Source organism: Bombyx mandarina, chromosome 06 (assembly GCF_030267445.1).
Source record: "Bombyx mandarina strain Sakado chromosome 06, ASM3026744v2".
NCBI classification, from domain to species: domain Eukaryota; kingdom Metazoa; phylum Arthropoda; class Insecta; order Lepidoptera; family Bombycidae; genus Bombyx; species Bombyx mandarina.
Window position 1 is genome coordinate 2699377 of NC_143213.1, and position 13779 is coordinate 2713155.

Genomic DNA, 13779 nt, shown 5'->3' on the forward strand with positions numbered 1-13779 from the left:
AACGGCTGCCCTGCCCTTCAGACTGAAACGCATTACTGCTTCACGGCAGAAATAGGCAGGGCGGTGGTACTTACCCGCGCGGACTCACAAGAGGTCCTACCACCAGTAATAAATATTAAACGTTAATGTCGTTAATGACGTACGAGAGTTAAACCCACCTCGGTTGTTTTTCCCCTAGGCGACTGATCTATACCCGACGCATGTTTAAAAGGCTGTCACCCACAGACAGAGCCAACTAAGTTTCTCGCCGCATCTTCTCAGCTGCGCTTACTGGTCTAGTGTTAGCAAGTTCTCTCAGGTTGAGCCCGTGTGCTCACCTACCCATCCGCGCGATGTTGGAATAGCCCCTTAGGCTACCAACGAATAGGTATGGGGAAAACCTTTTTTTTTTCTACCTATGCTGATAGCCTTGAGAGGCTATTTCAGCTTCGCCCTAACATGTAGGTGAGCTCACGGGGCCCAAACCGGAGTGTTGCTACCATTGGCCCTAGCAAGAGCAGTGCTTCGCAGAGTCTACCACCGGATCGGAAACGCGACCCACTGAGAAGATCCGGCGAGAAACTCAGTGGGCTAAAAGCTTTAAGATGCACATGAGACGTTGGATCCGCCGTTTCGATCGGAATACTCTGATGCGCATAGGTTTCATTTTTTAAATACGAAATATTAATAATGTTTCACTAGTCAATATTAATAATGTTAATAAAGCATGATTGATAAATAATATTTTAGATTTTAAACTTATATAAAACAAAAAGATTATTTATTAGATAATAAATAACTATATATAACTATAGATAACTATTTTATATAAAATGGAAAGAAATTAATAATCGTAGGATATATTTGTACTTATTCTCAAACTTTTAAAATCTGATGATTTGGCGGTGGGTAGTTGTCATGATTTTTTATTTTTATTTTTAGGTGAGTGGACTAGCTCACGGCTCACCTGATGTTAAGTGGTTACTGAAGCCCATAGACATCTACAACGTAAATTACGTCACCCACCTTGAGACATGAGTTATAAGAGTCACCTTTTAACAGTAGGACGGGGCAGCGTCCTTCAAATCGAACCGCATTACTGCTTCACGGCAGAAATAGGCAAGGAGGTGGTCCCTACCTGTGCGCACTCACAAGACCACCATGTAGTTCAAAAAGAAAAGTAATTAAAATTTAGACAAGCGAGCGGGATACCGACTTATTTCGCCCTTTTCGCATTAAGCTGATCTAATTTTTTTTTTGTCTGGAGGAAATCACCGGACTTCCGCCCTTCACTGGGGATGGAGGGCGGGGCATGTCGGAGTCGAACCGACTAAAACCTCCTGTCTCTCAACAACCAACGTCCAAACCTCGCATGAGACAAAACTCATGAAAAGGCAAAGGGGGGAAAGAGAAGCGTTTAGTGCGGAGCACATCTCTCCCATCACCCTCCCCCTCGGGACGCCGGACTGGCGGTCGTCGGCGCCACGACCACCAGCCCTCTCGGTCGGCAGGCTAAAGCTGTTTTTGACTAGAACGTTCTTTGTAATTTTATCTCTTATGCCGATTGAAATATTGGGCGAAACATAGAACATCCCTCTCTATACTTATTATTAATATTATAAAGCTGAACAGTTTGTTTGTTTGAACGCGCTAATCTCAGAAACTACTGGTAAGATTTGACAAATTCTTTCAGTGTTATATAGCCCATTTATCGAGTAAGGCTATAGGTTATATAACATCACGCTAAGACCAATGCAAGTCGGTTAAAAAGTGTGATTTTAGGACCTTAAATAACTCTTTAACATTCTATTATTCAAAAATATATTTTCACTTTCTACGTAAATGAAGAGATGGGTAAAATTTAGCGTTATGCCAAAGTAACTATTCCACGAGGACAAAGTCGCGGGAAAAAGCTAGTTTCTATATATAATTCCGATTCATTATTGAAGTATGTAGTTACAAAAGGCAAACGTCCAGTTCGTTCCAAGACGGTAGTAAATGTGATAGAATTAATAATTTTGGCCCAACGCCGCAAGGAGCCGATCTAGGCAACAGGTACAAACCGAACGGCCAAACCTATTAATAAAGTTTTAATCTATGCGCAGCTGTTTATTTTTGGTACATTATTTATAGCTTCGACGAACTTGGAAGAAGCTTTGTCTTGGTTAAAAACTTTTCTATAGTCAATGTTATGATTAGCGGCTTACTTGTTATAAATATAAATGTGAGACGTTAGAGGTTAGAGGATCTTAGATGGTAATCCACCATCCAGACCCAGAGTCGTGGTTCAGAAGATACCAATGGGAAAATAGCACATTTATCGCTCTTATCTCTCAAGATTCCGTCCTAGTCATTATTTTAACAATATCATTAATCTAGAATATATAAACATATTTATCATTCGAAATTCAGAGGTTGAAATCTAGATTATTAAAAACTGCATTCACACTTGTTGTATCTTATACATGTTTTGTTTTACAGAAGATCGTTTCGTTATCTATCTATATATATAAAAATGAATTGCTGTTCGTTAGTCTCGCTAAAACTCGACAACGATTGCACCGATTTGGCTAATTTTGGTCTTGAGCTATTTGTGGAAGTCCAGAGAAGGTTTAAAAGGTAGATAAATATGAAAATGCTCAGAATTAAATAAAAATATCAATTTTGATGTGTCCCCAGTCGGACGGATTCCTTTTGTTTGTTTTAAGTTTATTTTATACAAAAGTTTAGGTCTTTTTTTTCGATTGACGCACTACGAAGTCTGCCGCGTCAGCTAGTTTAAAAGAAAAAATAAGGGGTACGATAAAAAAGGTAGATTGTGTTTAAAATTACATTACATACATAACAAGCAAACGTAGTGTAGGACGCCCTCCTGCTAGATGGAGCGACGACCTGCGCAGGGCAGCTGGCAGTAACTGGATGCGTAGAACCGAAGATCGGGTTCAGTGGCGAGCTTTGGGGGAGGCCTATGTCCAGCAGTGGACTGCCGCAGGCTGATGATGATGATGATGATGGATGATGATATACAAATAATGTCGTGGAGACACCAAATCAATTTATATGATAATCGTTGATTGATCTTGTATGGGAAAGCGCGGACATTATATTGCATACGGATGCATTTTATATCGAAATCATTCATTTTTGAGTCAGTCCGTGTGCCGTCATCAGCAAGGCATGGCGTACTCGCATTGTATCATTTAAACATAGATCAGTTACTACATATAAGCTTATCAATAAGCAATTAATCAAAACATTAGTGTTGTTATCATCACTAATCCCATCAGAGGGTTTTTTCGACAAACCATACATCGCTTTTTGGTCCTACGAGCAACTTTTGTCTCAACAACTAAGGACCTCGCGAGTGGAACAGCTATACAACATTTTGTGATTGTGTTTTATATGTGAGATGAACTAGATTAGTAAAAGAATGCAAATTAACAGCAGCATTAAGTAAACTCTTCATTACCGGCTTCTATGAGTGTGAGCTAGCAGCATTATTCTGCACCAGCCAGCGCTTCTGTTCAAGTAAGATCGTTTCATCTGGAATTCAAATACAAACATAGAAGGTATCTTATACACCCAGCAACAACTGCTCGTGACAATAGAGCAGCTTTATACATATTTCCAAAAAAATAGTTCCGATCATAAGACCTCCGACTACTTCAGGCGAAGGTTGGAGACAATTAATTAATACTGGCAGGAGTTTCAGATAAATCATAAAAAGTTATTAAACAGAATACATGAAGTCTCATTCGAACCATATTAGCAAACAGTACCCACGGTATTTTTAAAGACAGATACGAAAATATCCGCGCTGTATTAACTAATTATCAGCCAAAAGATGATAGGCCGTCAACACCGGTTTTAAAACCAGCAACGCCACTATCAGTTTCTGGAACATCTCAACAGTTGTGAGTTTAATACGTTGGTACAAACAGTACAACCGACAGCTGCAGCGAAAACAAAGTAGCTTTTTTTTCCTACCTATGTTGATAGCCTTGAGAGACTATTTCAGCTTCACCCTAACGTGTGTAGGTCAGCTCGCGGGGCTCAAGCCGGAGTGGTGCTATCACTGGCCCTAGCAATAATCTACCACCGGATCGGAAACGCGACCCACTGAGAAGATCCGGCGAGAAACTCAGTGGACTGTGTCTGAGGGTTAATTTACTGGCCGAGCCCTTCGTCGTAAGCGACGGGCTCGACGAGGACGGTGCCGGTGCTTGTGGTAGCTAAAAGCACCGTTAATTGATCGGGAGGATCCGTAATGACGTGTTTTGGGCGACGTCGACTGTTTACCATTCGGTCTACAGGATCGGGTATGTAGTTTCCAGCGGCCACGACAAGAGAGTTCTCATATCGTGCCGCCTTCTCAAAGTGGAACGTAGCAACTACAAGACATTCGAACATACCGTTGATAACATCAACTTGGACCTTATTACCGAAAAGTGGGGATTTGACAATCTCCTACGTAACATTCAGTCTTGGTGGGCATTGATCAATGCTTTGTATTTGAAGTTGGATACTGAGCTCGGAGCGACCTACAAAGAAGAGAATCCGGTGAACATGCAGTATGAAAAAACCTTTAACGATATCATTAAGGCAGTCAACAAAAAGATGTGATCGGCCGCCCACAGAGAGAAGTCTAATCCTCAAGTAGAGATACCAATTTTCAGCGGAATTTTACCATAGCTGGACATCGTATAAATATATTTTTACGGAAACTATACACAGTAATCCGTCTCTTTCGTCTGCTCAGAAAATGCAGCTCCTTAAAACAAAGGTTAAAAGTGAAGCAAAAAACTAATCCAACATTTATCATTTAATATGTTGAGGTATATTGAACCACATATTTAATAATGAAAGACTGATGTTCGGTATTTGTCTAAGGGACATAATCCGGAACGAAGAAATTCGACGGAGAACCAAAGTCGACGACATAGCTCTCAAAGTTAGCAGGCTAAAGTGGCAATGGGCCGGTCACATCTGTCGAGCCAGCGCCGCCAGGTGGGGGAGGAAAGTCCTCGAATGGAGGCCACGGATGGGCACCGGGAGCGTGGGGCGTCATCTAACCAGGTGGACCGACGACTTAGTGCGCACGGCGGGAAGTCGTTGGATGCGGAAGACAGAGGACCGCATTATGTCGAAGGCATTGGGGAAGGCCTATGTCCAGCAGTGGGCAGATAAAGGCTGATGATGACGATGATGATATTCAGCGCGCACATCGACATTCCAATGACCATTCCACAGGGCAACAACCATCAATTACCCATATGAAATGCATACATGAAATAACATTAGAAATCCTCAACGCTATAAAAAATTTGGTTGTAAGCGAAGAAACTTGGCACCCGTTGATTCCTTAACTTTTAGCAAAAAAAAGTAGACGTGTACGTCTACCCTGTAGGGACCATATTTTATTCGTTAAAAATCCGAAAGAACTAGCCAAATTACAAGAACTCCTAGATTTCTTTGGAGGGCAAATTTAAGAGTTTGGGGACCTTGCGTAGATGACCGGAACTCTCATTGCAAAAATTCAACAATCAAACAAACACGAACGGAAATTAACTGGAACAAAATATCACAAATCATATTATAATAATAATATAAAACAGTCATTTTCAACACAGAGGCAGGACATTTCGCAAGTAACAAATTGCAAAATCGCCAACAAAATAAATTCCTTCAAGTGTCGGGTTTGCAATTCCAATGAACACAGTTTATTCTATTGTCATCAGTTTTTGCAATTGTCACCGACGGCTAAACTGGCAACAGTATCAAAGTTTAATTTATGCAATAATTATGAGCCGATGTTATTAATACCTACGTTTTTCCACAGTGATATAGTTCAGTAAATCCTTGATGGGCTAACACTGTCGCTAGGACGGATAATTGCAAATTTTATACCCTATTAACTAATTGAGAAAATTCTGTAGTTCTTTGAGCATAAACTCAGTCATTTTGTCTATTAAAATGTGGCCCAATCGGAAAAAAAAACGTCAGTACTATTTTAAATTATTTGTGATTGTTGCGTTTTGCATAATGCGACCTTTTCAATTTTCTATTCATTTTAAAATTATTAATAAATGCACATCTTCTATAAGCTACAAATTTTGAAGTCATCTTCTAAAATATATTACTACTGTACATGGATCTGAATGCGATGTTCATTTCTCCTAAAAAAAATCGAAGACCAATTGCGACCGTGTCTCCTGTAACTAGTAATTTTCTGTGCTATGGGAGTCTGCAAACCAAACTCACAAATGTATCTGTATAGTATTTTCTTCGGTTCTTACGAGTCGTAGCCGCGTAGGCGTAATTAAAGTTAATTTTAAGGTGTTGGTAGTTGTTAGACTAAACGCAACTCCACATCGTATGACGCCTACGTCATCTCACCTGAAGTTCTATTAACATCCAGTAAAATTGTCAATTAATTTTATTACTAGCCAGTATTATTGTCGCTTAGTTTTGTATATAAGTGCTGTGTTGTGTTTATATTCATTCACTCATAGACATAGTCCACTGAGTTTCTTGCGGGATCTTCTCAGTGGATCGCGGTTCGGATCCGGTGGTAGATTCTGCGAAGCACTGCTCTTGCTAGGGCTAGTGTCAGCAAATTCTCTCAGGTATAATATTCGTTATGTAATGAATCATAATAACATCTCTAGTCTTTATTAATTGACCTTGTAAGTTCGTTTTTTAATTTGAGACGTCATTGTGCAAGAATGCAAGTGTGTTAGTATTTTTCTCATTTTTTATTTATTTATTAAAATCTTCATATTTCGGTTGAACTCAGGCGACTATACTGGTGGTACAAACAAGGTGGTATTTTTAGAAGATTATTTGTTATTTAAATTCACTGGAAAAAAATCTGTCTTTTTATAAAATCTAAATCTTATATAAATATTTTTTAAGCATAGGATTGTTGTGAATCCTTTCAATCTTGTCCACTGCCATAACTTCATTTAAAAGCCTACGGCTCTTGAAAACAATATCTAAAATAAAATGAAGTATTTACGAAATAAAAATAACAATTCAATTTAAAAACATTATTGTGATTTGTGTTTGTAAAACAATATACATTAAACTATTTAACCCGTGTGTTTTTATGACTAAACTTTTATCAGAAAGAATTTCTAGCGTTTATGTGTTCTGTTGTCGTTAAACTTAAGGGATTTTTTCTATTAACATTCCTGAAACTACATTTAATGTAACACGAGAATGTCTGTAAACGATTCTATAAAGCCTTCGATCAATAATAGTACTATAAAGCGAAGTATGTTCATATTTGTATTTACTAGTGGTCCCGCAGTAGTCGAAATTCGACTATAATTAATTGGAATTGTAAATTTGTACACTATTATGATTGTTTTTTATACTTCTATAATCACAAATTGCGCCAAGGCTACACTATATTATAAAATATTAATAAAGACATACAATATTTAATCTAGTCTCAATTTGACAACAGACGCGTAGACGTCAAGAACAAAAGTTTGACAATAAATATTATGCATGCAATTTTACTGGTTGTAGGACCTCTTGTGAGTCCGCGCGGGTAGGTACCACCGCCCTGCCTTTTTCTACCGCGAAGCAGTAATGCGTTTCGGTCTGAAGGGTAGGGCAGCCGTTGTAACTATACTGAGATCTTAGAACTTATATCTCAAGGTGGGTGGCGCATTTACGTCGTAGATGTCTATGGGCTCCAGTAACCACTTAATACCAAGTGGACTGTGAGCTCGTCCACCCATCTAAAAAAATGAGTTAACTTTTACGCTATCGAGAACGTTAAAAAACTCGTAGTAAGCATACTGATCATCACACAATGTTTGCCCTCGACCATCCTCGGCGCAAAAGTCTGAGGCGCTAACTGCAGCACTAAGTCACTCAAACACTGCAAAATTTCATCAAAATAATTCGTGTTTCATTTCAGAGTCGTCTAGACTGGTCGAAGCCTTTGCTGTGCCAGCTCCACGCCATAGCGCCGGACTACGAGAAATGGGTTAACAGCGCGGTTTACCGGAAATGTAGACTTTTCGCGAGCCCATTGCTCGAGAGTCTAACATATACGCCATGGTATTTCGTTCCTATGTTCTGGATACCTGTAATTTTATATCTTGGCTGGACGCAGTATTACGAGCAAGTCGCTTGTGGAGGTGAGTCATTATGCAATTATTCTCTTTAGTTTATCCTCTATTAAGACGATAATTAAAAAAATCATAAACTTTTAAGTAAGCCTAATCATTATTGTGAGTCAATTATAAATTATTCATAGCGTATAAACATACACTTTTCTTGTAGTCTTTTTTTTAAATTACGATTTAATTGAATAGTGTATTTTTTTTAATTGTCTTTGGAACTTTGAAGGTTCCTAGAATTAGTGTATCGGTACAGAATTTTCTTACATTTCATTTTTTAAAGACTAAGAGAACAAGAAAAAAAAAGACTACCACGTAGACAGATATCTGTTGATTTGTGATTAACAAAAGAAAGCAATACAAAATCTCGCCGATTCCTTTTAGGATCGTCCATGTGTTGTGAGACCTGTAGGAGAGTTTAGTTGGACATCTAATAAGAATGCAAAAACACTGAAAATGATAACTGATTATCCTATACCTTTTAACGAGCAATTCTATATACATATATATCCTAGAACCGTTTCGGCGTCCAATATGGAGTTAATTGCATTTCAAATGGCGTCCACCTGCTTTTGGCGTCCCATATACGGACGTCATTTCGATTAACATTGCCAAACCACGCGTCTTGGTCTAAAGTAATAAGTGAACTTTGTAATATAAAAAAAAAAATTGGACATCACTTTACAGCCTCAGTATATGAAATTGTATTTCGATTAGTTCTTGGCGATTTCGTTTGAAACGAGTGGCGCTGTTGTAGCGCGAAATATACGTTTGACAACAATGTATAGTAACCGGCAAACTTCTTGAGCAAATGACCTTGACTGCGCAGAACCGAATTTTAGATCACTTTGGTGGTGAGGGTGAGGCGCGACGGCAGGGGAAATCGTATCGAGCGCTTTATTGGTAGATCAGTCGAACCTTGCGTCCCGCACCGCGCCTTCATTCCGCTTGCTCCCAAAAGTACGCTTGCGTACAGTGGAAAGTCTATCGTTATTAATCGTTAATTATTTGTTATAATTACTTGTGGACTTTGTTGCCATTGCTATTTGTTGAGTGTTTGTTGATTTTTTATAAAACATACACTATGCCGCGACAAACTGGTGTAGTATTCAAAAGAAAGGGTAGAAAAATTGTGTACGACGTATATTGCTTCATTATAAAACAGGGGAAGAATGATATGGAAAAATTAAAACAAACTTCGGAAGTAACAAAACCATCAGTGAGTACTGTTAGGTGCATTATTAAGGAAGCTAAAGGCTCTGGCTTGCTCGCCGTGTTTCAGACTTCGGGTAAGAAAAGATCAGGGAAGAAAATTACCGGAATGGATAGTTTCGTTCAATCTGTAATAAAAAGATGTAATCATAATAACTACATAACAAGCAGCGAAACTCCGTACCGTAGAAAGGCTTCGAAAAATTTAAAGAAGATATAAATTTTAATGGCTCGGAATGAAGCTTACGACGTATTATAAAAGAGCTAGGCTTTAGATGAAAAAAAAGAACAGAAAATAATCGGAAGCTGGTAATTGAAAAAAGTAACATTCGATTACTACGAATCGAATATCTTCAAAAAATAATTAATTATAGACAAAAAAGAAGACTGAATCGACCGAGTTGTAAACTACACCGATGAGCCCTATGTCGACTCATCACGATGATAGCGACTCGGGTGATGAAAACAGTGATGATGATGATGGTCAAGATTATGATAACGAAAAAAAAAATTACAAATACCAGCTTCGCTTCAACTGAATAAAGACCTGGCAACAGCTCTAGTTTTGACTTAATAGAAGGAATATCTATTTTACCTCAAGATTAAATTATTACAATTATTATAACCTATATGTTTTGTTGATGTTCTAATAAATATTAAATAAATACATATGTTCATTTTAATAATTTAATAGCATTATGACGCAGAGTAAGTAATGTTTTTGCACGTGAGTGTACCATGCGCGAACTTACCTCCACTACGTCAACAAATGCTCAAGAAGTTTGCCGGCTATTATAACGAATGTAATGAATGAATGCGACCGTTGACATTGTTTATTACTTAGAATTCGGCTTATCTACTTCCTGACTATCTGGCGCGATATGACCTAGTGAACTATGCCTTGTGCAAAAATATATCTAACATTGATTTAACTTATTATACAGTCGATATCGAACAAGTCACACCGCTCGACGTGATATTCGCCGTCCGTCAATATCATAGAATATCCTGCACATGTGTAGTGTACGATATTCTATGATATTGACGGATTTTAATATTATGCTTATGGATCCGACAAATCCATAAAAATGATATTTTTTGTATAATAGGCCATTAGGCATTTAAAGAAAATTTAAAGAAAATGAAACATGAGCGACTAACTATTTATTTATTTATTAGGAAAACCAATAGCAATACATTTTTTTTATTACATTTTCGTATGAAAATCCTATAGCCAATAACAGGTTTCCCTTCATTTTAACATATTAGTCTATAACAGAGGATGCCAATAGTAATTCTAGTTATATATACACTATTAATGCAGCGCAAACGAATATTATTATAAATATTAATAAAGTCTTGTAATAAGGTTGTCATCGTCAAAAAATCGTTAAAAACAGTAACAGTAAATCAACATTGAATTATTTTTTATGTTGATTATTATCATCAATACTATTAATCCAAATTGTAATAATGAAATTGTCAAAGAAGAAATAATGAATAATAATTCAATGCGCTGGAGTCCTATAGTCACAGTGTTTATAACTGTTTTAGCTGGCTCTGGCCCACCTGCGTCACCACTGTTTTGCTGGGTGATAGATGCTGGGTTTGAATCGTCACATTCCCAACTAATATCATTACAAAGTATTTTAGCAACAAATGCTTTAAAATGTTATTGTCGAAACTAATATTATAAACAGGAAATATTTGATAGGCTCCGAAACGATTTTGAACATTCTTTCACCATCAGAAAGCTACATTATCCTTGAGTAACATATGACTATATTCATGCAATGCCAAATGCCAACGTAAATGTAGTGGTTGGTAGCAGAGTGCTCTGAAAAGAGGGCAAGGGAGAGATTTTTTGTACTGAAAGCGCACACCTGTGTTTTGTTGGCGTGAAATCGACTAGATTCTTTCACTCCATCAAGATTTGCGACTTAAGATCCTGTCATCAACCCCATATCCTTATAGTATACCCTTTCCAATAAAAAAAAGAATCATTAAAATTGGTTCGCGAGATATTGAATTATTCGTCCATTTTTCGCTCACATACGTAATTTAAATTTAAGACTTATATAGTTTTGTCACGGATACCATTTTTTAAATTAGACCCAATTGAAATGGGACTACACTAGTAGCACCAACTTTCAAGTATAAAAAGAATTATATAAAATCGGTCCACCCAGTCAAAAGCTCTGAGGTAACAAAAATAAAAATATAAAAACACAGACGAACTGTGAACCTCCACCTTTTTTTTATTCGGTTAAAAAATACAACATTTGATAACAGCACGCAACAAAGTATGCACACCAAGGACGTCAATTGTATATAAAAGAAGGGGGAATAGTCGAAATATACGATGACGCCATATAGGCGTAAATATAAATGTGGTTCTAAATAGGTACCAGAATGAACAGAAATAGAATATTGATGTATATCTATAATCTTGTAATTTGAAACTCATCACACAATATTTTATAGAATTATAAAGCAGTATATGCAAAGATATGAAGACAAATGTCATTGAAACACATGGACGCAAAACTAATGTAAATTGGGAGGACGCTGAAATGGAACTGGGATGTATATATCTCGGAATCTTTAAATACCTTTAAACGAGCAAATCTCCGAAGCGGCTCCAACGATTTTCATAAAATTTAGTTTACAGGGGATTTCGGGGGCGATAAATCGATCTAGCTACGATTTATTTTCAGAAAATGTTTTATTCGTGTTTTCAATAATCAACTCTTCCCGACATCTATTGGCGAATAATAATACTATTTTTCTTAATTGAGGGCAACTGACCGCTTTAAAAACACAACAAGATGGCGTTATCAAAAGAAAAAAACCAGTAAAGCTCGGTCATCATCTAGTAGTAATAAAAGTGGGGAAAAAACAAGGTTAAATAACATTAACAGATGAAGATAAATAGAATAATTGTAGTGTCATCGGTCTTTGATAGGTCTACAAATTTTCCAATCCCGGACGTCCTCTAGTTGGTAAAAATTGCTTTAGAAGATTACGTTACATAGATATATTTAAGTGAAGCTAACAAGAGCGTGTTAAAAGTGACTTTGCCTGAAAACAAAAGCCTTTGGATATTTGTTATTCAGACCACGTAAAGACTATTTCTCTTTCTTTCAGAACATTGCACAGATGCGAACATCACAAAATTCCAGTACGTGTATTATATTTCATTAGGAGTGCTGTTGTGGACGATACTGGAATACTCGCTGCATCGGTGGATCTTTCACTTGGACCCGGGGTCGTCGCTCATCATGATCAAACTGCATTTCTTAATACACGGCATGCACCATAAAGTAAGTGATTTGTCTTTTTTTTATCCCACCTACGCTGATATGGTCTCTCTAGACCATATCAACCTTAACTAGTAGGTGAGCTCACGGAGCTCAAACCTGACGACGTTGCTAACACGAACCCTAGCAAGAGCCGTGCTTCACGGACTCTACGAATCTGGATCGGAAACGCGACCCACTGAGAAGATCCGGCGAGAAACTCGGTGGGCTGTGTCTGTGGGTTAATTTACTCGTCGAGTCCTTCGTCGCAAGCGACGGGATCGACGAGGACGACGACCGGTGCTTGAGGTACCTAAAAGCACCGTTAGTGGATCGGGCGGATCCGAAATGACGTGATTTGTCTTAGTCACATCTTACCAAAACAATTTCGTTATTTACGCTTTAGGATTTAAACATCGATTTTTCGTGTAAATACTGTTTAGTGGATTCATGTAATTTAAGCTCGATAATCGTTTAGAAGTTCAGTATTAATCGACACAACTTAATCTATGGTTTCTTTATGGTAGTAATACACCATGCACATTTGTGCCTCACTCACTTTGTCGTCGAACAGATTATCGGATCTTTACTATCTGTAGCTATAGTATAGCGTTATATATTATATAGTAAGAATTTTTTTATTTAATTCCATACAGTACCCATAGACACAACTCATTGGATTTCTAGCCGGATTATCGCAGTAGGTTTCGAATTAATAATAGTGGATTGGAAAAGCCGTTATACTAAACTAATTAAAAAAATCGATATTTCGAAGTTATATACCTCACGGTGGATTGCAACGTTCACTTCTCTTCATATTGCTTACGGCCCACTTCGTGTTAAGTGCTGACACCCAATTTGAGACAAGGATTCTACGTCTCAGTATTACAGTACAACGGTTGCCCCACCCTTCAAATCGAAACGCATTACTGCTTCACGACTCCTATGATGGTAGGTGGTAGGGCCACCAGTTCTCTTATCACATCATGTTTTGGAGGGGATGAGTATACCCGCCTTTGATGGTAATGATGATGACTATCTAGATCTTTAGAACAAAAGTGTGGTTACATTACAGACAGGAAAGTGGTACTGAACTCTGCGAGATTATTACTGACTTAAAGGGAGTTAGGCAGACAATTAAGATGAACTAC

At 37.8% G+C, this 13779-nt stretch overlaps 1 protein-coding gene across 1 annotated transcript in view; it reads left to right on the forward strand.

The window, feature by feature from the left end:
• The window catches only part of Fa2h (Fatty acid 2-hydroxylase), a 35555-nt gene that overhangs the window by 9497 nt on the left and 12279 nt on the right, over positions 1–13779 (forward strand). The window contains exons 2-3 of the mRNA XM_089728265.1: positions 7913–8135; positions 12477–12652. Of these exons, the coding sequence (XP_089584391.1) occupies positions 7913–8135; positions 12477–12652 (399 nt within the window). The remainder of the gene's footprint in view (positions 1–7912; positions 8136–12476; positions 12653–13779) is intronic.